We start from the raw sequence: 27,673 nt of genomic DNA on the forward strand, positions 1-27,673 counted from the left end.
TATGGAAACAAACAAGCTGATTTCAAGGGCTTCAGGGGTTTTTCCCCCAAGGAGGAGTACTGTATCATCCGCATACATTGCTGTAGTCTTCCAAATAGTGAGGGAGATCATTTGTAAACAAGATGAAAAGGATGGGGCCCAGCACAGAACCCTGTGGAACACCCCTTACTACAGGTAATAACTTTGATCTTACTGTGTTTGTAGATCCCTTTTCAGTGTATTTAAGTTCAACCATTTGACTTCTTCCAGTTAAATAGCTCTTGAACCATTCTGCAGTTTTCCCACCAATCCAAATTTTTCTCAACTTGTTACACAGTTGTGTATGATCTAAGCAGTCAAATGCTTTGCTGAAATCAAGTAAAATTGCGGTTGGTATGTTTCCTTCTTCTAGATTATCTATTACATATAAAAGTTAGCGCTATTATGACAGATGTGGTTGATTTGCCCTGTACAAGCTCAGCTCGGGTGCTCAGCTGCCGCGTGGTCTGCTGTGTGTGTGAATCTATCTATCTTCATCTAGTTCCAGATCGTGCATTAAATGATGGTACTCTCAAAAACTCTTTCGTTTTTTGTTGATGGGATTAACCCACTTGCTCCTTTTCGTAACCGAGTATAACAACACTAGGTCATCATCACTATCGCTATCACACTGTTCATTAATCCATGGCACGGAAAACCCAGGCTCACACCAAGGAACTTGCGGATGAGACATAGGCCTACTGTATATGCACAGGTAACAAATGCACTTAACATTAATACTAGAAATGAGTGAGGGTGTTACTTGTCTTATGCAAATGAACAAGTGGACGCTTTGGAAGTTTCTGTGCAGTGTGAAAGGACCGCGAACTGGACGTCCAGAACGTCCGGGACATCCAGTACGCCGGAGTGAAAAGGCCTTCAAAGAACAACTTCAGAATTTTACTATTATTATTCGTTTAAAAATGGCAGCTCTTTATGAGAAAAATTTGGTACTATTTTGAATACCTACCTAGGCTATATTTTTATTGAAAATGCAGATAGCTGAAATGAATATAAAATGATAGCTGAAAAATGCCCATATACAGTGGAGGATTTTTTTACATGTCAAAATATTTCACATCATACATCACTGTAATTGTGCCTGTATTTTATATATATTTTTTTGTACTAGGTCTTATTATATTGATTGACTAGCAGAATACCCGTCCTTCGTACGGGGTTGGCATATAAGTACAAAATGATCATTGCAGTGATGGGAGAGGAGACGGTTTAAGAAAATTTGGTCTTTTAATTTATACGGTATCCTATAGTGTAAAACACATATACCATAGCCCTAATGCTCTACCACTGCACTCTACCATTGAAAATGTAAAGTTTTCATTGTGTACCACAACTTTTTGTTGCTAGTTGGTTCAAATTAGGTGTTGTCATAAATGCAAAAAACATAATAGGGCTGCACCCTGTTGGTAAGCCTTATAACGTTTTAATGCTATGTAATATCATAGAACCAACTTGTGCAGTTGAAACGGCTGACAAAATTCTTTAATTCCTTTAAATATGAATACTCATAAGGTTAACATGAGAAACTCCAGAGCCACTGTACTGGGGAGGAGCCCGGAAGGATTTTTTAGGTAAGAGTGTCTAGGGCCTATATGTTAATCGGGAATGTCAGCTATCATCATACCAAACATCAACCTTGTCGGTTTAGTATTTTTTGCATTTACTTGTCACAAACATCCATTCATCCATCCATACATCCAAACTTTCTTACTTATTAAATTAGTAGGATAAGTAAACTGTTGTAATATTGCTTGTTTATGGAAATATTTTTTACAAAATTGGCAATTTTTTTATTTTATACAAAGTTAATAATATTTTCCTAAAAATCACACTTTGTTTCCCTCCCTGTAGCAGCAAACCTAGGTACTCGTTAAACCTAATGTTATTGAATTAGATTTAATTGAAAATAAAGTCACACAAATGGACATTTGCTTTGGCTGCAGGTTTGCTGCGGCGAGGGTATTATGGAATTGTAATTGATTTAGAAAGAAGACTTTGTGGTGATACATGATTAACTCTAATTTATATAAGATAATAAATAAATCAATCCCGTTGGTCACAATTAGTCGCGCCGGTCACTTGTTATTTGAATGGCGCCACTGCAACCAGCGCTACTATTTCTTATTTGCTAGCAGCTATACCCGTGCCTTGCAACAGGGTCAGTATGCAAAAAGACAATGTTGGTTCTCTGAAAATGACAAACGGTTTCACTCCTACGGTTTAATTTAGAAGCGAAATTTAACTCTATTACTTAACTTTATAACAGTATGTTTTTGTTAACTCATACTGTGAATACTTATTTAGGCTACCAAGGATACAAAACCAATGATAGATTTTAAGGTACCTATAATAAAAGAATGTGTTTAATGGTTTGCATTGTAAACGAAAACCTATCACAATAGTTCCAAACCTGTTAATAGGGTAATTTTCTAACATATTTTAGTAAAATTATAATCAGACAAATGGGAATTTGCTCAGTCTATAGGTTTGCTGCGGCAGGGGGATTATATTACTATTTACAAACAAATAAATCAAAATAATATACCTCATAACTCAGGATAAGGGCCTAGGTTGATAAGGCAATATAGAATATTAATTATTTCCTATATCCATGAATGATTTCTTTTACAATTAATTTTATAAAAATAAATAAATACTAGGTGGCGTTCGCAGATGCATCCACAAAATTGAGCGGAGTCATCAAGGGTTCATATTATATTGTTTTTGTCATACTGCAGTAAAAACAGTCGTTTTTAATGCATGCGTTGCGGGTCTAAAGTAGCATTTTTACTCTTTAATATTATAACAGACTCAGTATAGTTAGATCATAAACAAATGAAGTAACTAAAAGAATCCTATACTAATGAAATTACATTACCATGGTTTGACAGCTCCTTTAGGTAATGTTAAATAATGTTTACATACAATGGTTACATGATGTCAAATAATGACATCATTATTTTAAATTTATAATCCTTACCCTCTCTGTTCTAAATGAACCAGCTGTGTGGAATTGTGAAATCAAAATTAATTTGACAGTTAGTTCTGCTTGTTTACATTTTTACCTAACCCGCCATGTTAAACTTCCCTATCCCAAGCGTGATGTATACAACTTCCTTACTTCTCGAGTGATTTAAAGTTGAAAAAAACTCACTCGGTGATGTAATGAAACCCATTTAAATAACATTGAGTGGATAACTTAAAAAATATACCTCTATGGAGCCAACGACGTTCAACGCTAGAAATCAGCTGTGTTTGAATTGTATTGCTATGCTTTGAAGAATTTTCCTAACCTAGCTTTTGTTTGTAAATGAACGTTACTGTTAGAAGATAAGTGAAATTGATAATGAAGCATATTGCTCGTGACCTCCTGAATATTGTCGGGTCAGGTAAAATCTTGTACGTTACACGTTACGCAAGAGCGTGTTTACATCACTTCGGTGAATTATGCAACTCGCCTTCGCTCGTTGCACAACATTCACCTGCGTGATGTAAAAAGGCTCTTACTACACTTGTAATGTAAATTGCTATTAAACTTTGTAGGTTTCTCCTTTGTTACCATGGATACCATCAACCAATATTTACTTTTAAATCTCTCACCTCAAATTTTTGAAAGCCCATGGGGCAGAGCCCTAGGACAATATCGAAGCGGGAATAGTTCTATATGTATCCTCGGAGCTGTAGCTTCATTTGTGTGCAATTTTAGCCCAGTCGGTTCAGTAGTTTTTGAGATTATCTCATACAAACACACAGACACCACCTCTTCTTTATAATAGTATATAGAAGATAGAAGATTACATGTAAGTATTCATTTGCTGTATTAATAACAGCATTATGTATTTTGTCTTTGTGACGATTGTTAATGCATTGTGAAATGTCTACAACAATAAGTTGATTTGATTTGATTTGCTTTTAACAGTCTTAACTCTATTCTGAAGTTTGCATTCCTTGTAATCTAAGCTTGAATTGGATATGTCATACTACAATAGGGACGCGTTGCAGAAAGTCAACAGTCCCGGAAGATCAAATAATTTATACCTGTGCCGCTAGGTCAAAAACTACAATGTTTGCAGTGTCTGTAGATCAAAAATCCCAGAAAGTCAAATAGTACAGTCCAAGCTAAAAACGTGGTCTATGTTAAAGCAATTGACTTATTGGGAATGTTACCTAATGCAACAGCAGTTTTAATATAACGAAATAAGATAAAATGTAAGTTCAGTTTCGCTGAGTCAACAGTGCCGGAAGGTCAAAAGTATAATCTGTTAAAAACAACGATAGTCCTCTCGACGCATGACTTCAATAATTTCGTGTTTTGGTGTACTTAACGTTGTGCTAAAATTTTGAAAATTGGCATAGAGCTTCTTGGTTAGTCCTACTCGATGACTATTTTGTTGGAACTTTAAACTATTTACCGATCTAATTAATAAAAATTGATATGAGTATGGTGAAATAGTTTTAAATCGTGATTTCTAACATGAAAAAGTTAGCATGCGAGATTTTTTTTGTTTTTGGGTTAGAGAGGTTTTGTCTGTGGCAAAGTTGTAGCCAAAAGTGTGATGCGTAAAATATTTATTTTTTTAATTTTTTACAATCAGTGGTTCAATAGATAACTTGGGTTGAAGAGGACGGCAAATTTAGCATTTCGCAACGCATGGAAAGAACTACATCGTACGATGCGACTGCTGAATGGACTTTTAATTTACAGTTCTAAGAACAAGAAAAAGATGAATATACAGATCACCAGTACATTCATATTATTTATAAAACATCATTCTGTATTACCAGCTTACATTTTTCACTTATAAGAATACATCATAAACAGGGTGTTAAAAATAAGCGGGGAGATACTTTACCTAGTAATTTCTTGGGTCAAAATAAACAGAAAATCAAGGATAACATTTTTTCCGAAATCGTTTCGTTAACCAGATATCCACCATTTTGTATTTTTTACATACAAATATTTATCTTTGCACTTTTCCAACCGATGTTTATGAAACTTGGTATGTATGTTAAGGTAGGAGAGACCCATGTTATAAAAAAAGATTCATCTCGATTCACCCTAAAATTTCAAAATTTAACACTTAACTACAATATACAATATACTTTACTACACCACAATATTTACGTATCACCATAAATCTTTAACAAAATAAAACGTTAACATTTTAAAAATCCAAAGTAAATAAATATAATCTTTCTTTTTTGAAAAATATATTTAAAAAAAGGCGATGGTAAAATAACGACAGGTGAGTTTCGATCTGGGTGTTTCAGGTTTGAATCTAGGAGGATTTAACATTAATTAGGTAACATTAGTGATGTGGGCCGGGTAAATACCCAGTGGGTAGGTAAATATAAATTGGGTATTTATCTGGGTATTTACCCCAGGCCCGGGTAAATACCCAAAAACTGGGTATTTATAATTTTTATTAAAGTTAGAGAAGATTAAGATGTTTTTTTGCAATTATTACCCTGTAAGGATAGTAAAATGATGATAAAATGCGTCAAACAAAATTTCATATGGTCACTACTAGCATTTTACTTCTGGGTAAAATCGCCATAAATAGCCAGGTCTGAGCATGAAGCTTAATCGGCATAAATATCCTGGTCGCATGGTTGCACTGGTCCTGACTACTTATGATTTTTTAATTTCTATGATAGATAGATGAATTCATTTTATTGAAAGTGAAGAAAAAGAATTTTTAAAGTAATAATTATTATTTAGAAAAAAAGGAAAATTTAACCTTGTAGTGGCCTATGTGTAAACAACTTAAGAAAATAATTAAAATTCAATCTGTTTTTGTAGGATGGCAGAATTTAATAATATTTTCTATTTTTTTATTTTGTTCTAGATCTTTTGTTGGTATCAATGGTGTCAAAATAAAAAAAAAAAACTAATTTCATAAACTTGTGATACAAAACATTTGAATCTATAGCACAATAAATCTTTCAACAATTCCTGGATATTTATAAATTCAAATAATTTTTTTTATGTTATTTAATTGGTTATAAATATATAAAATGATAAAAATTGAAAGCCTTTTTTAATATACTATTTTTTAGTAAGTTAAATTAAACTGATGTTACTCGATTTAAGACACAAAACCCCATTCTCAATTAAAAACTTTATGTATTATTAAAATACCCCCGCCGCAGCAAACCTGCAGACTAAGCGAATTTCCATTTCCCTGAATGGATTTACACTAAAATGTCTCCTTAAAAATTTATTCCCTATTTAAATAGAATCAATTTAAAACATACTTAGGTTTGCTGCAACAGGGAGGGTAAAAGTGTTTTTTATGTAAAATATTAATAGTTAGTAAGAAATAAAAACATTTTCCAAATTTGGGCAAAATATGTTAATAAACAAGCAAACTACAACAGTTTACTTAATCTCCATAAGAATAACATGGGAATTTTAAATTTACAATTTTTTTGAATTTTTTCCGTAACCATTAGGCGCATTATAACGCTTCAATACACTAAATTATTTGTTTTTTTAAGCTCTACAAAATAGTTTAGAAAGAAATTGCAAAATTTTATGTTTTTTGGGTCAAAAATGGGAAAACCCCATTTTTACCCCATAAAAGCCCCCATAAACCCCCGTTCCCATGGTCCGATCATGCTAGTTCGCGAACTTGTTCGAATAAACGTAGGTTTACACGTTTGTACCAAATTTCATCAATATCGGATCATTTTTGCTAGAGTTATCGCGCTAACGGACACATATATATATATGTGTATATATATATGTATATATATATGAATTTGAACGGATGGTGTTTTTGGCCTCTAGGGACCTCAAAACGAGAAAAAAAATCGGTTCCGGGTCCAGGTCTTACCATGAGTACTACGGTAATAGCTTATTCCCTATATGGGAAATTCGCTAAAAAAGTGCTAAATCATTAAAAGGTACTAGCAAAGCTTCAAGTTACTGTAAAAGGTGTTAAAGACTATCCTAATTTATCATGTAATGATAACTATAACATATTTAGGGGTAAATATAAATGAATTTCAATCGATTTCATAAATACCCAAAATACCCGGGTATTTATGGATTTTGGGTATTTACCCGGGTAAATACCCAGGGTATTTACCCCGAGTTTTAAATACCCGGGTATTTTACATCACTAGGTAACATTAATGTTTAATCCTCCTAGGTTTGAACTGATTGAGAGGAATACATGAAACAGAAGGGGGGAGATAGCAACAAGTGCACTAGTATTTACTAGTGTCCAATTACAATTTGATGGATTTAACCAAAACCTTTTCTATTTCACTTATTTTCAGCTGTTAAATTTCAAACGATACGTTTTAGCGACATCATTATCGTTATAATCATCATCATCGTTTGAGTTTGGGTTTGCGGCAATGTATTTTTATGAATAAAACCTTTAATTTGATACCAAACTTGACCTCTGCTGCTATTAATTGACTGTATGCACTATTAATTAACAGCTGTGTCTAAGGATTATGTCGGCCTTAGTCACAAACAGGACAACAAGATCGCTCCACTCATCCCACACTCATCTCCATTCATACTTGGCTTAAAATGCATACATTTGTATGGTCGTCATTTCAAAGCAACATGACTACATTATCAATGACAAACGTGGAAAACCTTATACGAGTGTGAGTAAGTCCGAAAACAGAGTAAGTCCGAAAACAACTCTAAAAAACAATAAGCAATAAATTGCAAGAACCGTTGCTTATATCATTGGGTATACACGTATGTACTGACGTGTATACTCAATGCTTATATCAAACGAATGTACATCGTGAGAATTTCCATTAGTTGTTCCATTTAGTTGTGTGTCCATTAGTATAATAGTTTAGTTGACTCTTTTAAAGTCAGAGGAAAGTGTGACGGTTATTACCCTTGAAATAATGTTTGTGTAGTACTTTGCAATCCTACCAATGCTTATAGAATCATACGATTACAATTTTCTGGTTAGAATATGTCGCATAGAGTGGTGACTACTGTATCTTTTTGGGTTGCTTGTAAAACAGGATCAACAGAGATTTGTTGATTATTTATAATGCACTTTACATGCTCCATTTGATAGTTTATAATAATTTACTCGGAATCTATAAGACACCTTTGGCTTGTATTAAATACAATTATATTATCAACTATAGCTTGTAACCGCGCTTCGCAACGGAGAGGACACTAAAGCGAAAAATTTGATCTTGAACTCTGTTGTATGAAATAGTTACACATTCCCCGTTGTTTTCTGGAACATAACTCAATTGAAACTCTTAGTTTGAAAAAATATCTTTCTTTAAGGCTAGGCTAGTTAGAAAGATGTTTTTTCTATAAGTTTATAAGGCTAGGAATGATATGAGGTGCTGATGGAAATAATATACCCTTATGATTCAATTTTCAAATGATAAGCTTACTTATTTATTTCGTTGAAAAACGTACATTTAAAGTAACTAAGGGAAAAATAATCGTATAACTTAAAGCACTGTAGTAAAGAAAAAACCCGTTTTTAATGATTTCATATATAATTGATATGTTTTACCGTAGCAACTGAGCTTTTTTCAAAGTTAAATCTTTACCTGCAGATCAGTGTGTATATATCACAATAACAAGAAAAGACAAACTAATGGAAAACTTGTATTACCTTTTGTTAGAAAGCCAACCACTATTACTCTTAATCAGGCACAAATTTCATCAATTTAAGTATAAATCAACAACATAATACAAATTAGTTATTATTTTAACTCGTTCCATAGTTCGAAACGTGTATGTATTTGTAATTACATCATCGTGTAAAACATTGACAATGAAAAATAGTTATGTTATAGATATTGAATTGATTTTAGAAACAAAAGTGAATTTCGTGCAGTTTAGTTTTGTGATATGTATTCTCCATAGTCAAATTAAAGCAGGGTTGTAAGAACACAACTACTAAGGAGGTTTCAGTAAATGTAAAAAAGTGAATGTGAATTAGATGATAGAAGAAAGTATAAGTAATAGCTACCTCTGGACTGAATGAAAGTAGGTGCAGTTGAAATTTAGTTTGTAAATTTAATTAATACAAAAATTGTAAACGTTGAGTCAGTTAAATTTTATAAACTGTACAGTACATATACGGCATCTCTTAGTTTTTAAAACCTATTAAAATCCTGATCCAAACATTTGTTTATCAGTTCAAATTCGTAAACAAAAAGGTACCATATAACAATTATTCCAAAAATGTATACATTGTAATGTATAAAATCCTTCTGTTTCCATGAAAATAAGTATATTTTCATAAATATTTTAATCAGACTATTCTCATAATCATAAAGCTTTAGAATCTTGGCAGCAGAACCTGTACCTCTTAACCCCTGCTATTTGAACTGTCAAATTATAATATTTACAGCTGACTTCAATTCATATTTTTGACTATTTACATTCTTCCAAAATGGAAACATTGAAACTTTGGAAGCCCATGGGGCGTAGCCCAAGGGGAATATGATAAAAGGAATAGGCCTATATTTTAACCAGGTATATAAGCTACCTTAATGTAAAATTTTATTTCAATCGATTTAGTGGTTTTTGCGTTATAAAGTAGCAGACAGACAGACAAACACACACCATATCATTTTTATATATTAGTATAGATATAGATGTAGATGTACGACAAAATTCTAATGAACACTTTTTGTACATTATATGCACACCGCATGTACACAATTCTCAACACAACACTTTACTTTACACTACACTACTTTACTTTACACAACACTTTACCCGTGTAAATTAACGGTAGAATACAAAATACGAAACGTGACAGTGGATTGGGCCGTTTAGTATTTTGAATACAATAGGGGTACTCGTCAAACAGTTAAATATTATTATTTCTATGAATTTAATGGGTAACTTAAAAGATTAGGTGGAATTTCTAACAATACTTCATCGTAATCAGCAGCAAACATACATAAGGAATTCCAGTTATTACAACAGACGCTCTGACAGCCCGTCAACATAAGACCTGCAGACGGGTCAACGAATATGCTGAAAAAAATAACGAGATAAGTGAGTGTAAAGTGACTATTTATATCCGGTCGTCATACGCCACGAGACATTCCGTCAGTGAATGGGAGGCCCACACAAGGGTGAAGATCGATAATGCGCTGCATTTGGAATGGAATAAATTGCACAGGTCCTAGAAAAGTACTAAATTCTCGAGTCCCGAAAAAGTCAAGTGCCCAGAATGTCTTATACACATACGGAAATTCAAGTCCTCAAAATATTGCAATAGTGTATTTTCGTATAAATTCTTGAGACCCGAAAAAGTCAAGTCGGATCCCCAAAATGTCTTATACACTTACATATATATGAATTTGAACGGATGGTGTTTTTGGCCTCTAGGGACTCAAAACGAAAAATTACATCGGTCTAGGGTCCAGGTGTTGCCATGAGTACTACGGTAATAGCTTATTCCCTATATGCGAAATTCGCTAAAAACCTAATAATTCTATAGAATAACTAGCTGTACCCGCTGGCTTTGCCCCGTTTAACTAATTAATTTTCAAGCTGAGCTCGTTCGCATGGCTCAATCACGTCCTGGTTGAAGTTCGTTAGCTACGCTCACTCACCTTTAGGTTGGAGCTCGTTCGCTGAGCTCACTTGCCTTGGGGTTAACTCGCCTCCAGGTTGAAGTTCGTTCGAAACGCTCACTCAGCTTTTGGTTGCAAATTAGCTGTTGTCATAAATTGTTTAATTGACACAGCTGTTAAGATTCGTTAATTCCTTTTAAATATGAAAAATCATAAGGTTAACATGGGAAACTCCAGAGCCACTGGGACGAAGCTCGAATGCCCTATCATAATAAAAATTATTTAGTTTTCCTATTTAATGCCCAAAGAATCGGTATATCGAATTTCAGCCTCCTAGGTAAATGGGAAGTGGGAGAATTAGTGATGATGAGTGAGTGAGAGTGAGTGTGTCAGTGAGGGCTTTGCCTTTTATAATTATACCATAGATAAAACATACATAGTACATTCAACCAGCTGTTAGTTAAAACAAATTATATTGGACTAAAACCAATCGATGATTACAAAGAATACTTTAAAAAATCATTTGAACATCCTACTACTGTATTTTACTATGCATATTTAATTAATCTGCCATCCTCGTACCGAAGAATTAAATGTATCAATGGTCAGCATTACACATAGTATAAATAAGCCAACCATAAGTATGTATTTGAATTTTCTTCCAAATCCTGAATTTGTGTCAGAAATTCTGAATGTTACAGCTGTTATGTTAAGCAAATTATATTGTACTAAAAGCTAGCTAGAAGCATTGACTTATTGGAGAAGGTTAGCATCGGCTGCTAGACTTTTTAAAAACTAAAACTTAATTTATAAAAAACTGGGACACTAATTTTAAATTATGGCTTTGAAATTCCCTAGTTCTCAAAATTGTCTTTCTTTCAACACAAAACTAATGAAAATCCATCGTCTGGTTGATTCAGAATCGTGAAAAAACCCATTTACGTTTTAATAGTATATATGATAGTTTGGACAGGTTTCAACCCTTCCGAGGCGTAATACATTTACACAGTTTATATGTAGACTACATTATAACTCATAAAATAGTTCTACAATTAAATGGATCTCCTTTTACAAACGTATATAATAACCAGAAATTTTCAAATCGTCCTTGCGGGTATTTTATGCCACAAATTTTGACGAAAGGCTATACCTATTTACAGTGTTGACCAAACAGTTGGCAAGAAGCATTAATAGATAAGCTATGTACCAAATATGATAATTTTAGCTCTATTCTAATTATGACAAAACACGAAGTAACTAAGCGAGTTTTGTTGGTGTAGTAAGCGTTCGCAGGAGGTCTACTTTACACTGAATCGACGTTCACTTTTATTGCTTTTGATCCTCCGGCACTGTTGACTCAGCGAAACTGAACTTGTATTTTACCGTATTTCGTTATATTAAAACTGCTGTTGCATTAGGTCAAATTCCCAATAAGTCAATTGCTTTAACATAGACCACGATTTTAGCTCGGACTGTATTATTTGACTTACTGGGACTTTTGATCTACTGACACTGCAAACATTGTAGTTTTTGACCTAGCGGCACAGGTATAAATTATTTGATCTTCCGGGACTGTTGACTTCCAGCAACATTCCCCTACAATAGTATTACAAAAACAAAAATTTAAAAACATATTCCTTTTAGATAATAGTTATACAGTCAAAACTCAAACCTGTTTTATATATTAGCATAATGTCAAATTGCATAAAATGTCAAAGGTAATACAATTCCAAGCAACTTTTTAGTTTAAACTTGAAATCCACATCTCTTTTTGTTTTCAAGTTTTAGTTATAGAGGTTTTAGAAATAACCAGGTTCTACTGGTTGGCATGAGTTTGAATTTTCAGTTACCTCATCATCAAAGACGCTGAGTACAAAGGTGGTGACAGTCGTGATGATGCCTATGAACATGTTACAACACGCCAGAGCAACAAATGACGAGCTTGGAACATCGAAGTAGAAGCTGAATGGATACATTAGAGCTGTACAAGACCACCTGTAAGACAAGTGTTACTTCAACCCAACTTGCTATTTACTAACAACAGTGTTTAGTGGATAAAGGGAAAGTAGGAGTCAGGACTCCACTGAAATTTTACATAAAATATTAGTGTTATCATCTAAGTATGGTTTTTGTGCTAATGCGCATGAAATAAAAATGAAAAAATGTAACAGTTTAAAAAACATTTTCAATTTCAAATCTAATGTAATTTTGATTACAATCAAAATTTGCCCGTGATTTTCTCAGTTCAAATTGAATTGCAGTTGAAAGTTGAAGAGTTAAAAGTTGCAGAGGTTAAAAGTAAACTTTGATGATAATGAAAAAAACTGATTTTTCTTAATTTATTAACTTAATACTAATGATTATTACTCTTATCTAAGATTGAATAAGCTTAGAGTTGCTAAAAACTAAAATATTACCCATACAACAGCAACAGCGCAACTAATCCTGGGAAGTTGGTGGGTGAAATGTAAGATTTTTCGTCAAAGGCAAGAAATACAAACACACACAATGCAGCTGCAAGCAAGTAGCAGGCCTGAAACCAAGAGAAACAAATGATATCAGCAAACTGACACATACTTTCTCCCATTAGCTTGTCATCAACCCTCATAATGGGTAACTATATTTCTAAAGATAAAATCACAAAAATTGCAATAACTTTCAAACAGAAAATTTTATATAATTGCTTGTTGTGCCATTTTATTTAGTGTTTAAAGGTCCTCTAAATTTCAATCAAAATCGTTCAAGCTGTTTTTGTAAAAATCTTATTTTTCTGGAATTGTATTTGAAAATTTAGGTTTCAAATAAATGTAAAAAACACCAGGGATCCATGTACATTCTACATGTACCCAAATAGTAAATTTAATAAAAATCGGTCCAGAGGTGTAGTCTGTCTATATATTATACTAATGCACCTGTTGCTTAAACCCATTGGCCTACTTCGACGGTCGCTAACCGCCGTGACGCCGCGGTCCCTAGTAATACAATGATGAGTAGCGACCGCGCACCAAGTAGTTGTCCGTTTCAATGCTAGATAGCAGCACTAATCAGGCAAACTGCTTTACCACGGCCTGTTTTTAGTTGAAATGAATTAGTATTTCAGTTTTCGGGTTGGTAGGCCTGTTTTTAGTGCGAGTAAATATTGATTTCTTGGCAACCTGTTGCTCTCAGCTTTCTGCTGTGTTTGTTTACAGAATGGCGGGTCGGGATTGTTTACGTTCGAGTGAAATAGATCGTTTTATTGATGATGATAGTTATTTGTTGAGTGAAATTGATAGTGAAACGAATGAAGATGTCAATGAACGAATGTTTGAAAGTGAGAATGAAAGTGAGAACGATAGTGAGACGGAATCTGACGAAAACGAAGAGGCTGTTGACGAACCTGACGATCTACCGGTGGATTTGGTTCTTGAAACCATTGAAAATGTTGTTCGTGGAGATGGCAATATACCAATGGACTCTATTGAGGAAATTATTGAAAAGGTGGTAAGTGGAGAAATTGGTTTTTTAGAGGAGCCTATGGCGTGGGAAGATGCTCCCAATGAGCCAAAAAATATTGTATTTTACGGTGACAAAGTAGGAGTAAATATTGCACAATCGCAGCTCCTAGATTCCGAATTAGATGTTTTTTCTGAGTATCTAGGCGATGATTTCTTTGAGCGGATTGCCATAGAGACAAATAATTATGCTGCAAAATGTTTTGCAGATCCAAACCGGAAAAAACTAAAAGATGATTCTAATTGGTTTGACTGTGAGACTGATGAAATAAAGGCATTTTTTTCCTTATTTATTCTAATGAGTGTGGTAAAAAAGCCAACTTTGCAGTCTTATTGGAGCAAAAGGAAAGTAATTGAAACTCAGATATTTTCTGAAATAATGCCGTTTCGAAGATTTCAAATGATCATGCGTTTTATTCATTTTTCAAATGAAGCAACTAGTCGGCCTACTGATAAACTGAAAAAAATCAGACCTGTAATTGACTACATGTCAAACAAGTTTTTACAAAACTACACCCCGGACAGAGATATCTCTGTAGACGAGAGTTTGATGAAATTCAGAGGCAGACTCTCTTACATACAATTCAACAGAAGTAAGAGGGCTAGGTTTGGTATAAAAATTTACAAACTATGTGAGTCATCAACAGGCTATTGCTCTGCCTTTGAAATTTATACGGGCAAAAAGAGTCTTCCCAAGGGTCAACTAGTTAGTGAACAGATAGTTTTGCAACTCACAGAGCCGTTTTTAGATAAAGGCTACATAATGCATATCGATAATTGGTATTCATCACCAAGATTGTTTGTGAACCTGCTTGAACGGAACACATACGCAATTGGTACCGTGAGACCCAATAGAAAGAATATGCCAGGTGATATGAAGGAGCCCTTGGAAAAAGGAGAAGCACAGCGTAGAAGTGCGGAAGGTCTCCTTGTGGTTAGGTGGATGGACCGGAAGGCTGTGAACACGATTAGCTCCAAACATTCTGACATCGACTTTACGTCAACAGGGAAAATGTCAAGGCCTACAAGGGACAAACCTGCTACTACAATCATGAAACCTAAGCAGATTATTGAATACAATCAGGGCATGCTTGCAGTTGACCGCCAGGACCAAGTATTGTCTTACAACCCAGTGATGAGAAGGTATGTGAAGGGTTATGTGAAGATTTTTTTCTACCTTTTTGAGGTTTCTATGTTCAACTCTTTTGTAGTTTACAAAAAGCTATCTGGCAAAAGTAAGCAGCACTTCTCTGAGTACAAAACAAATCTGGCTGAACAAATCACTCAATCAATCCGGCTACGACCGAGGACATCACCTGGAAGACCATCGACAAGTAACCCAATGCGACTCCAGGGACGACTTCATTTCCCAATGACCATACCAGCTACACCTTCCAAACCGATGCCAACTAAAAGGTGCCTTGTATGTTCCTCAAAAGGGCTCAGAAGAGAAGTGAGGATCCAGTGCAGCAAGTGTGTGGTGCCGCTTCACATCGACGGCTGCTTTGAGGCATACCACACCTTAGTGAACTACTAAGAGTTGAGGGACAAGTGTAAATAGTGTATATAGTGTAGTTGTAAAAAGCAATCATGCCCAGTCAAAAGAAATTTAGTTAGGTATATTGTTTGTGAAGTGTGAAGAGACCTAACTTACATGAAATTTATGAAGTGAAGGCCTACATATTGGATAATATTATAAAGGTACGTGTTTTCCATTTATTATTTTTATTATATTTATTATTTTACCAGGCCCGCATTTAGCCTATTATTATAAGTATCCTTATTTTGAAATGGTAAACTTCTAAGGTGATCTTTTCTATGTGGTGTCTAGGTAGGCCTAACCGAAGCCTAAGTTACAGACTGCGCTAAGTCCATAACGTCTTGTTACTATTTAATTTTTTGAGGACTTATTTATCTTATGTAAAATTATAACAAAACAAATTCTTATTTGTAACTAAATACTAAATGATAAAAAAATTAAAAAAAAATAAAAAAAAATAAATTGATGATTTAATTACTAATTAATTAATTAATTAATTAATTAATTATAATTAAATTTTAAAAAATTTTTTTAAAAAAATATAATTTTTATATTTTGATATTAGCTTGACATGTTTCCAAAGTTTGAAAGAATTCTGATGCAAAATAAGAGAGATATAAGTGTTAATGCAAAAGCCTGCAAAATCCTAGAAATTAATAGGATTTCCAAGGGTTCAACAGGGCCTATAATATGCGTAGGCCAATGGGTTAAATTTGAGCAACTGCAAAATATTAAAGGTGTTTTTTTTAAACGAATAACAGTCACAATTTCCGTTAACTTAAAAGAGTTAACTCAAAGATAATGTAATCAATCACTCCACTCCAGTTATCGAAACTGAAAACGAACTCACTCTGAAAACGAACACTCTTGTGTGTATCATGTGTTTACTATAAACAGCTGTAATTAATACAAATTATTCGTCTGTTTAAGTAAACAAAATCTTTTCTTCATAAGAAATACATTGGGATTTTGATGGCCTGTGGGGCAAAGCCCGAAGACTTTTATTACAGGAATTTGTGAAAGGGGGCGTCTACACAAAAAATACTTAATTTTGACACCTCGTTTGTAAAAATCCGTCAATTATTAACGGAGGAGTAGTGTTTCGTAGAAATCGCCTTCACGTATTATATATAAGGGTTGTATGTTTCTTGTCTTGTTGCCTTTAAGAGTATCAAATAATAATAACTGCTCCCTTAAAAAGTTTCTTTATTACTAATTTTGATTAAAACAAAGGTTAGGCTTCTTGGTTACAAAATCACAATAGCTTGCTTTTAAATACAACTTGAACAACAGAAGTACAGTAACTAAATTAATGTGAACAATTTCTTCTAAAATACTATTGAACGGGCAAAGTTGATTTCCACACTAGACTAGACTCAGAAGAACTCCCATTATCTTCAAAAACAAGTAAAAAAGGCGAAACAGAATCAGCGCCTTCTTCATCAAGTGTAGAACAAGTGAAATTATACTATGTTCTCGACCATTACTTTATTTTAAATTATCTTACTAATATTATAATCTCTATATATAAATGCGAAATTCCGATCAACGCACAGGCCAAACCATAGCACCTAGAAGCACGAGATTTTGCATAAATATTCCTCTCATAGTATAGGCAGACAATAAGAAGCGATTTTACAAAATTCCCAATGAGCCCCACAGAAGGTCAAAGTTAGCATGGAGTTTGTATTGGAAGAATAATTTGTTTTGGGCTTTTGTTTACATTTGTCTGAGATTTATTTAATCATCAGCTGTTAGAATAAAAATTAAGTTTACTAAGGTTATTTCAGACCATATAAACATCATAGTTGTGTGTCAGTGAAATTAAACTAATTTATTGTGGCATTTTAGTTTTATCAACTTCTAATATGTGTGATTAGTGTTGACGAAAGTAGAATTGAACTTAGTTTTTTATTGCATTTTACCTTTTTAAGTGAGAACTTGTGATATATAGTTCTGTTAATATTTTTTGTAGTTGTTTAAACCGTTTCATAGTATGGAGGTTTTATGGCAAGTTCGTTCCACACAATAGGCCTATCATTCACATCAGAGGAGATGAAGCGTGTTTATTTACTTCACTCTCATTTATAATTTTCACTTCATTTATATCACTGTACACACATGCACACACTAACTGTGTGCGAAGCAATTGTTAAAAATGTTAGGAACTGGGATTACTTCTCAATCATATTCTACGACAGTGACGGGAATAATTACCTCAATTCTAGGGAATACTTCTATTAATGTCTAAGCCGGTTACCTTTGGTGGGTTGTTTGAGCTGGTTGTAGCTTCACAACTATTCAAATTTGTTTTTGAGGTTTATCGGAATAGTGAATTATATGTCAAGTTTGGTGATGAACGTAATCCCGTGAAAAGACTCAGATTCACACAATCCCTGTCTAGCGGGCACTTAGACGTTTTAGAGCCACAAAAAGAGCCCGTTTCTCCCAATCGTCGGCCGATTCCGGAATCTCAACAAACTACTAAGGCGTAAACGAAGTAGCAGGTGCACAGACACACAGAGAAAAAACAGCACAGGTGAAGAACGCAAGCAAAAGGTATGAACAAACTCATCCTGAAATAAATTTGCCAAAGATTCAATGGATGGTGAAACATCTATCAACAATGACATATAATCCGAAAACAGACTATGAAGGAGATAGCTTGGTGGTTCAAATGTAAGTACTGCGAAGCCTTAAAATGGAAAGAAGAAACAACAGGCATGTACTGCAATCAATGGTGGTGTTAGCTGCAATCAAGTGCAGCTACTACCTTTGCAGCACCTACCTGAACCTTTATGCAGTCTGGTCATGGGCAACCACCCTGAGCATACACACTTTATGGACAGGGTGAGACATTATAATAGGTAGCTGCTTTAATATGACATCGATTGGAGCAAAACAGGTTGTAGCTGAATTGTTGACTGAAGGCTGCTTGAACTTAAACACTAATTTATTAAAAATATCAACCAATCTGAAAGTTTCCGTAGCGAAGCACGGGTATTCCGCTAGTGCATTTATATTTTTGAGATAATGTAGGTATTCCTTTTATTTATTTTGTTAACCATGTATGGTCAACAATGTTTATAAAATAATATTCAGTTATAATCTACACCATAATATTCTGTATTCCTCTTTGTATCTCCACAACACCTTCCTCTCCAACCCTCTCTCGGTTCCCACTCAATAATATGGCCAAATATTTAACTATTTCTGTTTTAACTCAATATTATTTTACCAATAAACTAATATGAATACACACTTGTTATTATTAATGAACCATAAAACCGCTGTGTACACATAGACACACATATCATTTTGAAAACCACTTTTTTGGATTCAGGGGGGCACAAAACAAATATTTTCACACAAAACTCATTCTTTAAAAGTTAAATTTTAAAACTGACTTCAACTTTGACACAGGAACAGAACGTCTTGTTCTATTCATATCCAATGCTTTTAGCTACATATTAACTTTGTAAATCTATATCCAGTTCTTAGCTCTTTGTCATTCAACTTGGTTACATGCAAATTGATACATAGAAACAGGTGTCAATGCTTAAACTACTTTTTCCAGAGTTAGGGAACACCTATGCCAAAAATTGAAAATATTTGCAAGACGACAATAATTCTATATAACCGTGATGTATGTAACATACCAAGTCCCAGGTGTAGGTTTGTAGCCAGTAGATGAGTCTGTTGACGCCAGACACCATCTGCAGATGCTTAGAGTTGGTAACTCTCTCTTCTATCAGGTACAATGTGAACGACGCAGGTACAAAGCTCAGAGCAAACAACACTGCGATAGCATGGAGCAGTGAAACTCCACTTGTGCTTCTGTCAACAACAAGTGTTTAACCCTCGATGGGACGAACATAGGTGGCAATAAAAACACTGAAACACACTATTTTGGTCATTACTGGAAGCAGAAAGCAGGCTTTTTTCCGCTCAAGCAGTTAAACTTAAGGGAAGGGTTAGGCCATGAAATTGCAGTGGTGGGGAGGAGTTAGTTCCAATCTGCTCGTCTCAGTAATTAAAGCAGTCCAAGATCGGTAATTTTCACCAGAGCGCCAAACACTTTTAGGCCTAATCTTTTTCCTAAAAGTGATATCCATCATGGACATATGATACAAATGTAGATTAAGGTTATTAACCTTTATTTCATAAGATTCAAATATATCAATAGGTTTTTCTAAGTTCAACAGAAACATTTGTACTAGTTAATATTTCCATCCAGTTACTCATTCGTATTTTGTATTTTTATAATGCAAAATTATGTTTATACATCAGTAAAACCATTTCCAAGATAGCATGTCATGTACTTATTTCTCTTTATTTTGAGCAATTATCTGTTTTTCTAAGGAAATGATAATTTGGTCAAAAAGATCAATGCACTCATTAGTGTCTTTGAAATGGCTTTACACCAGTATTTAACAGACCTAACAGTATATTGAGGATGAGCATGTAGTTCATAAAAAACAAGTATAATCTTTCTTAATACAGTGTCAAGCAAAATGAAAATATCATTTTCCTGCTAAATAAATACTCACATAATCTCAATACCGAGCTGTTTGCGAGTAAAGTTCATTGGGTGGTTGATAGTATTGATGCTGTATTGTGACTGATTGTTAGGAACAAACGATCGCAGGACTACGTTGTTGAGAGCATTCATGTACCCGACCGAAGATGCCCACGCTTTGTTGAAGTACCACACCTGCCAAAATACGTCCCTTTGTAGTACGAGGATAACACATGCCTAACAGTGACTTTGACAAATTAAGTTTTTAAATGTTTACATTTGGAGAAATAGCCTCTGGATCGTTATTTAAACATTTTTATAATCTAAGGCTTACCTTACCAACCTATTGATTTACAAAAGTAGAGTAAGAGATGAAAAACAAAAACTTTAGCTTAACCTAGGACTCACGATAACGCTCCGGCGTAGAAACCTAGGTCTCCACAGTAAATCAATTGGATAGTAAGGTAAGCCTTAGATTATAGCAATAAATGTTTACATCGGTAAAAACGCATATTGACTCGTTTTGAACAACTTTTTGTAAACTTTCCAAAACCAACTAAAACATATGCTTTACGCGCATTCTACAAAGCAAAGTTTTGTACAGCTTAGTTGAGGATATGTTGTAGGAAAAGCTCATTTTATTCAATTAATTCTTAAATAATTATTTATTATTATTGTTTAATTAATTATTTCTTAAGAACCAAACAAAAAACTGTATATTTCACACATGTTCTCTCACCATGACATGTCTCTGCTGCGTGTTGTTGCTTGTGTTAGCAGAGTTGCTGGTAGCCACAGCCAGAGGTCTCCACAATAGTCCTGTGTTGTTCACAGCCTGCACCAACCTCCCTAACATCGACGTCAAGTCCCAATCAGGCACAGGAGACACCACGCCCAAACTGAACCCACCGATCCTAAAAAGGTTTTAATGGTGTATTAGCAATCATCTCGTGCTTATTGAACATTTTAAATTTATTTACAATACAAAACAGTAACATTTTATATAAGCATAAAATTTAAGGAAATATAGATTAACAGGTGATAATATGACAGTACTAGGTCAGGAGAGCCAGTGGGAATATGAGTACTTACACTCCCTAACATCTGTGCTCATCTCCGTTATTTAGGCAACATCATCATAATTTCTTGCAATTACAATATTCATACTTGGTGTTTGAACAGGAGAGAATCAATGGAACACCATCAATGAATGGACCATAGGCCATTGGCGACGATTATTAAAAAACTAGAACTACCTGCTCCTATAAAAAGATGCATTCAAACTCCATTTTTTTCTTGGCAGTCAAAATTAACGTACGGTATCTCAATTTTCTAGTCAGCTGGACATCCTGGATGTAAAAAAATCTTGTGTCTTAAAACTTGTGAAAAAATATATTTACTTTACCAATATAAACTGCAGAACCTTCAAACAACATAATAATTATTGAAGAACTAATGTGCCCTTAATTTGAACTCTTTTATGGTTTTAAATTATGAATAATATAAAATGTCAATCTCAGCAACTTTCTTTAGGAGAAATAGTAGGCTTCTATTTAGTTAGTTATTATTAGTGATACCAGTACCTAATTTGAAAAAGTGGTACTAACACTCCACTGGTAAAAATGAACGTTTTATAAAAATAAATATCGAAGCTCATGAGCTTTATTTTATGGTAAAAATGTCATCTTATTTACCTTGTACGGTCGTATCGTTTCTGAGTTTTCAGTATCCAATCAGAGATGTTTGATCCTGTTAGATCGTACATTGTGTCATCAGAAGCAGTCTGAAAATCAACATCACATAAAGATTTTTTCAAAAAAAGTAGACAAATGTTTGTGATTATGTTTCTAAAAAATGTTGTTTATACTTTTAGGGTAAAGTGGCTTAAAGCCAGGATAATCTCACTGATACCTGTTATGAAAGCAATCCTAGTATCATTACCTGCCTGTTTAAAAACAACCCTCTAATGGATTAATTTAAAAAACAAAGATGGACGGGTTTCTCATCTGTTGAGTTGTCACTTGTCACTAAATCATAGATTTCCCAAATAAGACCCAAGCTGTAGTTAAATAAAATGTTAACTTAGACTTTTCACAACCATAGCTTACCATGAAATATGGTGGGTCAGGCAGTCCCGCAGTCACCGGACAAACTTGTGCGCCACTGTCACAGGAACAACTGGGGCCAAACATGGAGATGTTGTGAGGAGGTGGGGCGATGGTTGGAACTCGACACTCATCAGCTCTGAAACACAACACAAGCTAAAATCTTGACAAGATACGTGAACATAATACAATAAAGCATACCTAACTGAACCTCAAAACCTTGTCAAAACTATAAAATAGATATGTTTGCCGGTCATTAAAAATTAAATGTAAGTTGTTGTGGAACTGTTGTATGGCTAAAATACTAAGATAAAAACTGTGAGGGAATTTCACAGTTTGAAACAAAACACCAGCAACAAATCGAAAACAACTCTGGAAAGAAGAAGACGATTCTAGAAAAAAACCAACCACCAAAGAAGAAAAGGAAGCTCTTATATGACAAACCAATCTGTTGTGCTGTAAAATAGAGTTTCATCGACAAAATAAAAAGATATTATATATCATCATATATGTCATATATATCATGTATATCATATATATCATATATATGACATATATCATATATATGATGTATCATATATGATATATATCATATATCATATATCATATATATGATGTATCATATATGATATAAATCATATTCATGATATATATATATGTATATATCATCTATCATATACATCATATATATCATATATATACATCATATATATATAATATATATGCATCAATATATAATACATTGGTGCAATCTCACAAGCGACTACATATTTAGTGACTCATCACATAATAGTAGCATAATATTATGGGCTACAAAGATCATCATTGCGAGGGTTAACAACATGTTGAAAAGGTAACTAGCGAGAAAATGTTACCATACACAAGTAAGTTGGGTATATCATGGTATTAATATCGAGAATTGAGAATAATTTTTCAGGTTTCCATCAGTATCAGGAAAGATAAAATTTTGGTATCGACGCATCTCTAGTATTTAAAAAGATGTTATTTCAAGAGTGAGAAGAATTTTACATGTTTGGTTACTAAAATATGTTGTAAATAATCAACGACACTAAAGTAGTTAGATGGATTTATTTACAGGTAATTTAAGTAACGAATTCACCTTCATGTGTAACGTCTAAATTTCTGTAACCATTGAAAAAATAATTGTCCATACTAAATAAATACTAATATCAATCGTCATACAAGTGTTTACCTGTGTTTTGGTAGACACTCCGCACCCAAGCCGAGAGGTCCCTGTATCTCTTGGTGATACCGAGCAGTGTTGTTATCAGTGGAGTCTAGAGATAGGAACATGTAGTGAGGGGGAGGGTAGATCCACGGGTTGAGAGGGAGGGGAGGTCTCTCTCTCAGTTCTGGCAGAATGGATGTCACCAGCAGTGTGATGCAGACAAACACAGCTGGGATAATCAGCTGTACAAGTGAAAATATACAGCTGATTCTTCTTGACGTTTTAGGTTCAATTTTGGTAGGGTGGTGAGTTTGTATTGTCTAAAAGGCTATTAGGCACATGTTCCATCACAATAAGTAAAAAAAAACAAACAAACAAAAACAGGAAGTCTAGCTCTAGAACGCTACATCCGATTGTCATGTCTTTTCCTATCACCGTTGTTAATGTCATTTAATTGTTTTAATATTTGTGTTCTTGTGCGTTTGTCTATGTGTACATGTGCATCAACAACCTTTTGTTGAAGAGATTATGGCATTCTTTAACGCTTGATGATAGCTTCATGAGATGTCTAAACTAGTTACGGCCCAAGCAACAATATACACTTTAGATGTAAAATTTGTTCTTGATAAAGTTCTGTATAAATTAGGTAAATGGTTGTAGATTTTTAATCCCATGTAAAAATGATATAACATATCTTACTTTTAGCACTAGTTTATATGGTGTGAATCAGAACACCTGTGCACAACGATTTGGCCCAACAAGCGTTAAAAAACTACATTTTTTATTGAAAATTCATAATTTAAAATCTGTTTAATGAGTTACAATTTTAAAATTTCACTTTAGGCACTTTTCTTTCAATGTTGTAATTATTAAAAGTACAAATATATGTTCAAAAAGTAATTATAAAGATTAAAAACATATCAAAAATCCAAGATATATTAAAAATTTTAGAAGTAGAGCATTTTTTAAGGTGAAGGAGTGTGATTTTTTAAAAATTCCTAACAGTGTCTTGTACAGGGTGCGACATGAAAACCGATCTATTTTATGCAAAGCACTGTTCAACGACAGGTCGTCTGAGACTTGTGAGGGTAGGCTCGTTGAAAAGCCTACACGATGCCATTATCCGTAGTCATATCAGTTGCCACCTGAGTAACGCGCGTTTGTTAAAGAGACGTTTTAAAAAAGTAATGATTTAGTCATTACAACACAGCGGCATTTCCATGAACTCTTTAAATTAGGTCAACATGAAGAGGTTCCGTTGCAATAGCGATTATCTGTATGGATAATAAACAAAACACAGATTAACAAATTAATCTTTAGGGATAAGAATTAAGATCGAGCATCAAAATTAGGGTAACCGAGCGGTCAGACATGTTCAAAGCAGAAACTAGTTTTCAGGCGGGCCTACGAGGACTGTTTTCCACAGCAACACAAACTCTTGTCGAATGTTAGTTGTCTGGTGTCCAATCTGTTTTTGACGGCTTGTCAGCTTCTTTTTGAAGGCAGAAGCCGTTGTTCTAAGGTTGGTAACCCACCACATGATTGTGCTACTTGACGGAACCACGTCGCCCTAATTAAAAGAATGCACGGAACTGCCGCTGAGTTGCAATGACTGAATCATTGTTTTTTAAATTTGACTTGATAACAAACGCACGTTGCTCAGGTGACCACATCTCTATGACCACAGATAATGGCATCGAGTAGGCTTTCCAACGAGCCTAACCCCAATACTCTCAGACCACCTGTCGCTGAACAGCTGAGTTGCTGCATAAAATAGATAGGTTTTTATGCCGCACCCTGTAGAAAATTTAATTCCTAACTATGAAAATTCCTTCAAATCTTTGCTAGTTCTTACCGTTTACAAGCTATAGCCATTTGAAAAAAATGTGTTATTCTAAAAAAAGGGGGATTTAAAGGAAATTTTTTGGGCGGGTTGTAATTTGAATATATATTTTTTTGGATTTTCTGGGTGGTTTGGGACCGAGGCAGACCTCCACGAAAAATTTCAGATCCCTAGCTATTCTAGAAGTGGGTAAACATCTGTATAAGTTAACTGATCAGTGAGTCAGTGAGTTACACAAGCTCCCGTTAAAGTATGTGCACAGGTGGTCTGATTCAAGCTGTATAATGTTATTAAGTTAATGTACGATTATGCATAAAGTTTCTAGACTATGACAGACCTCTGAGAACAGAGCCTTCTTGTTTCGCCGGTTGTGATGGTATCGTTTGATATGCAATGCAAGGAACTGCCTCCAAAGTTTATTGCTAGGCTGAGCAACATTTACATCCTTTGGGCCCTCTTCCTGCACAGGGACAGTCAGGTCTGTAAAATAAGCAGAACTTCTGTATAGTGTAATGTAGTCCAATTAACTATGACACAATTATTTGATGACAATTAATAAAAAAAAAATTGTTTTTACTTTTTAGTCACTACCTACTTAAATGAGCAGCTTGTGCTTAGCTACTGAGTAAAAGGGGGTTTATAGTTAACACGTTTGCCGCGGCCCGCCAAATAGCAGGCGTAGCCGCCCCAGTGCGGCGCATCGTCGAACCCGTTTGGCTTTCAAATATTTCGGTCTGATGAATCGTAAATGACATGTGGTAATGTGCTGTGTTATGATACGACAAGAGTCGACGTAGTTTGCTAAAACACCCACAGATAGCAGCATTGCATGGAACTAGCCAGTCCCATAGAATTGCCAAATGGATGGAGAAAGACGGGACAACAAGTTGATTTCTAAGCTTGCCAGAAGGGAATTTTACGGGGAAATTTACTACCAACCTACACCACAATAAAGCACCCATTCCTAGCAAAATCCAGACATAAAAATACCCGTTATTCCCGGTGTGCTGCTGCACAGAAATTGAATGGAATGTAGGCGATGCCCGCACTCACCAGTGAGTGGCTACGTGTTAAATGGAACACTCATCCATGCCTTGACTCGGTTTATAAAGTTTATAAAATATTGTTGACAGTGTGGAATATACTAGACAAAGAAAAATACTACGTACTGTATTGTTGTTGGAAATTATTAAAAATGCAGGGCATATAACATTGCTTTATTCATCTAGTAAAAACATCAATCCAGATGAAAACCAAACATAAACATTGACAGAAATTAAATAAACATTGAAACAGAACATCTGATTTTAATAAAATAATAAACATCTGATTATAACTTGAATAATCCAAAGACCACCACAAAACTATTCTTTTTTTAGAATTGAACTAAGAGTGTTCTTCAAGGGGGGTCAGTTCGAGATGACGGCTAATCATTCTAATGTTCCAAAACATGCCTCTACGGTACAAGCTCAATGATTGTGTGCTTTTTGTGCTCTTTATATCAGAGGTTGCAGTGGGTGGAGCAAAAATAATGTTTAACTAACTATTACTTAGAAGTTAAAACCGCATGTGAAAAAGACTAATTTACGGATTTTCAAACGGATTTTGTAAACACTTAAAGAAACAATTACAAAGTTTCAGTTCTACCAGTACATAGTTTGGATCTTTTTATGAACATTTTACAGTTTATTTCAACTCGATAAACACTTTAATAATGCCAGGAGGTACTTTTTTGTAGGACCATGATTATGTAGTTAACAGCCGGCGCAGCGGGTGGAACCCTCTTAACGAGAAGGTACTTTAATGTACATCATCTTGCTGTTTTGTGTCTGTCACTTCAAAGAAAAAATTAAACGGAAAATAAATAAGCTGCTTGACAAACTTAATTTTAAAATAAATAGGGTGATAAAAATGATAACAAAAATGCAGGTTTTTTACCGATATTTTTCCATTATTACTTTAAATGAACAATACAAAGATTAATTACATTTTAAAACCTGTTGTGACTCATTTAAGCTGTATTTTTTAATAATGTTGACTTTAAATATAAAAATCTATATTTACAATCAATATGTACCGATAGCCAGTTTTAAATAAAATATAATATGCATGTTTAGGCTTTTGCGGCCGGTGTCATTGAAATCCATCACTATGGATTTCAAAATCTAGTTTATGAACCTTTATTATACAATAAATACAAAAACAATAAACCTTTATTATTTACAAAAAATGAACCAAAAGTTTGACTCAGAATTATACTGTGACAGGCAAAAATCATTTAAAGCTCAAGACCCTGTCACCTACCGCCTCTATGGGACCTGCACAATTGGGGTTTTGGAAAGATAAATATAAAAGAAGGACCAATAAATTAGAAATATCAACAAGTAGTTAACTTA

The 27,673-nt window shown here is 34.2% G+C and overlaps 1 protein-coding gene across 1 annotated transcript in view; it reads right to left on the reverse strand.

Annotated features, from left to right (window-relative positions):
- The window catches only part of LOC129000433 (ATP-binding cassette sub-family A member 7-like), a 126,879-nt gene that overhangs the window by 15,523 nt on the left and 83,683 nt on the right, over window positions 1–27,673 (reverse strand). The window contains exons 30-38 of the mRNA XM_054427396.1: window positions 25,615–25,757; window positions 23,459–23,676; window positions 22,249–22,384; window positions 21,835–21,923; window positions 20,880–21,054; window positions 20,172–20,335; window positions 19,281–19,458; window positions 13,005–13,120; window positions 12,438–12,582 (exon numbers count right to left, since the gene is read on the reverse strand). Of these exons, the coding sequence (XP_054283371.1) occupies window positions 12,438–12,582; window positions 13,005–13,120; window positions 19,281–19,458; window positions 20,172–20,335; window positions 20,880–21,054; window positions 21,835–21,923; window positions 22,249–22,384; window positions 23,459–23,676; window positions 25,615–25,757 (1,364 nt within the window). The remainder of the gene's footprint in view (window positions 1–12,437; window positions 12,583–13,004; window positions 13,121–19,280; window positions 19,459–20,171; window positions 20,336–20,879; window positions 21,055–21,834; window positions 21,924–22,248; window positions 22,385–23,458; window positions 23,677–25,614; window positions 25,758–27,673) is intronic.

The sequence above is a fragment of the Macrosteles quadrilineatus genome, unplaced genomic scaffold (assembly GCF_028750875.1).
Source record: "Macrosteles quadrilineatus isolate MER2022 unplaced genomic scaffold, UCM_ALF_1.0 Scaffold_8__2_contigs__length_117827958, whole genome shotgun sequence".
Classification (NCBI taxonomy): domain Eukaryota; kingdom Metazoa; phylum Arthropoda; class Insecta; order Hemiptera; family Cicadellidae; genus Macrosteles; species Macrosteles quadrilineatus.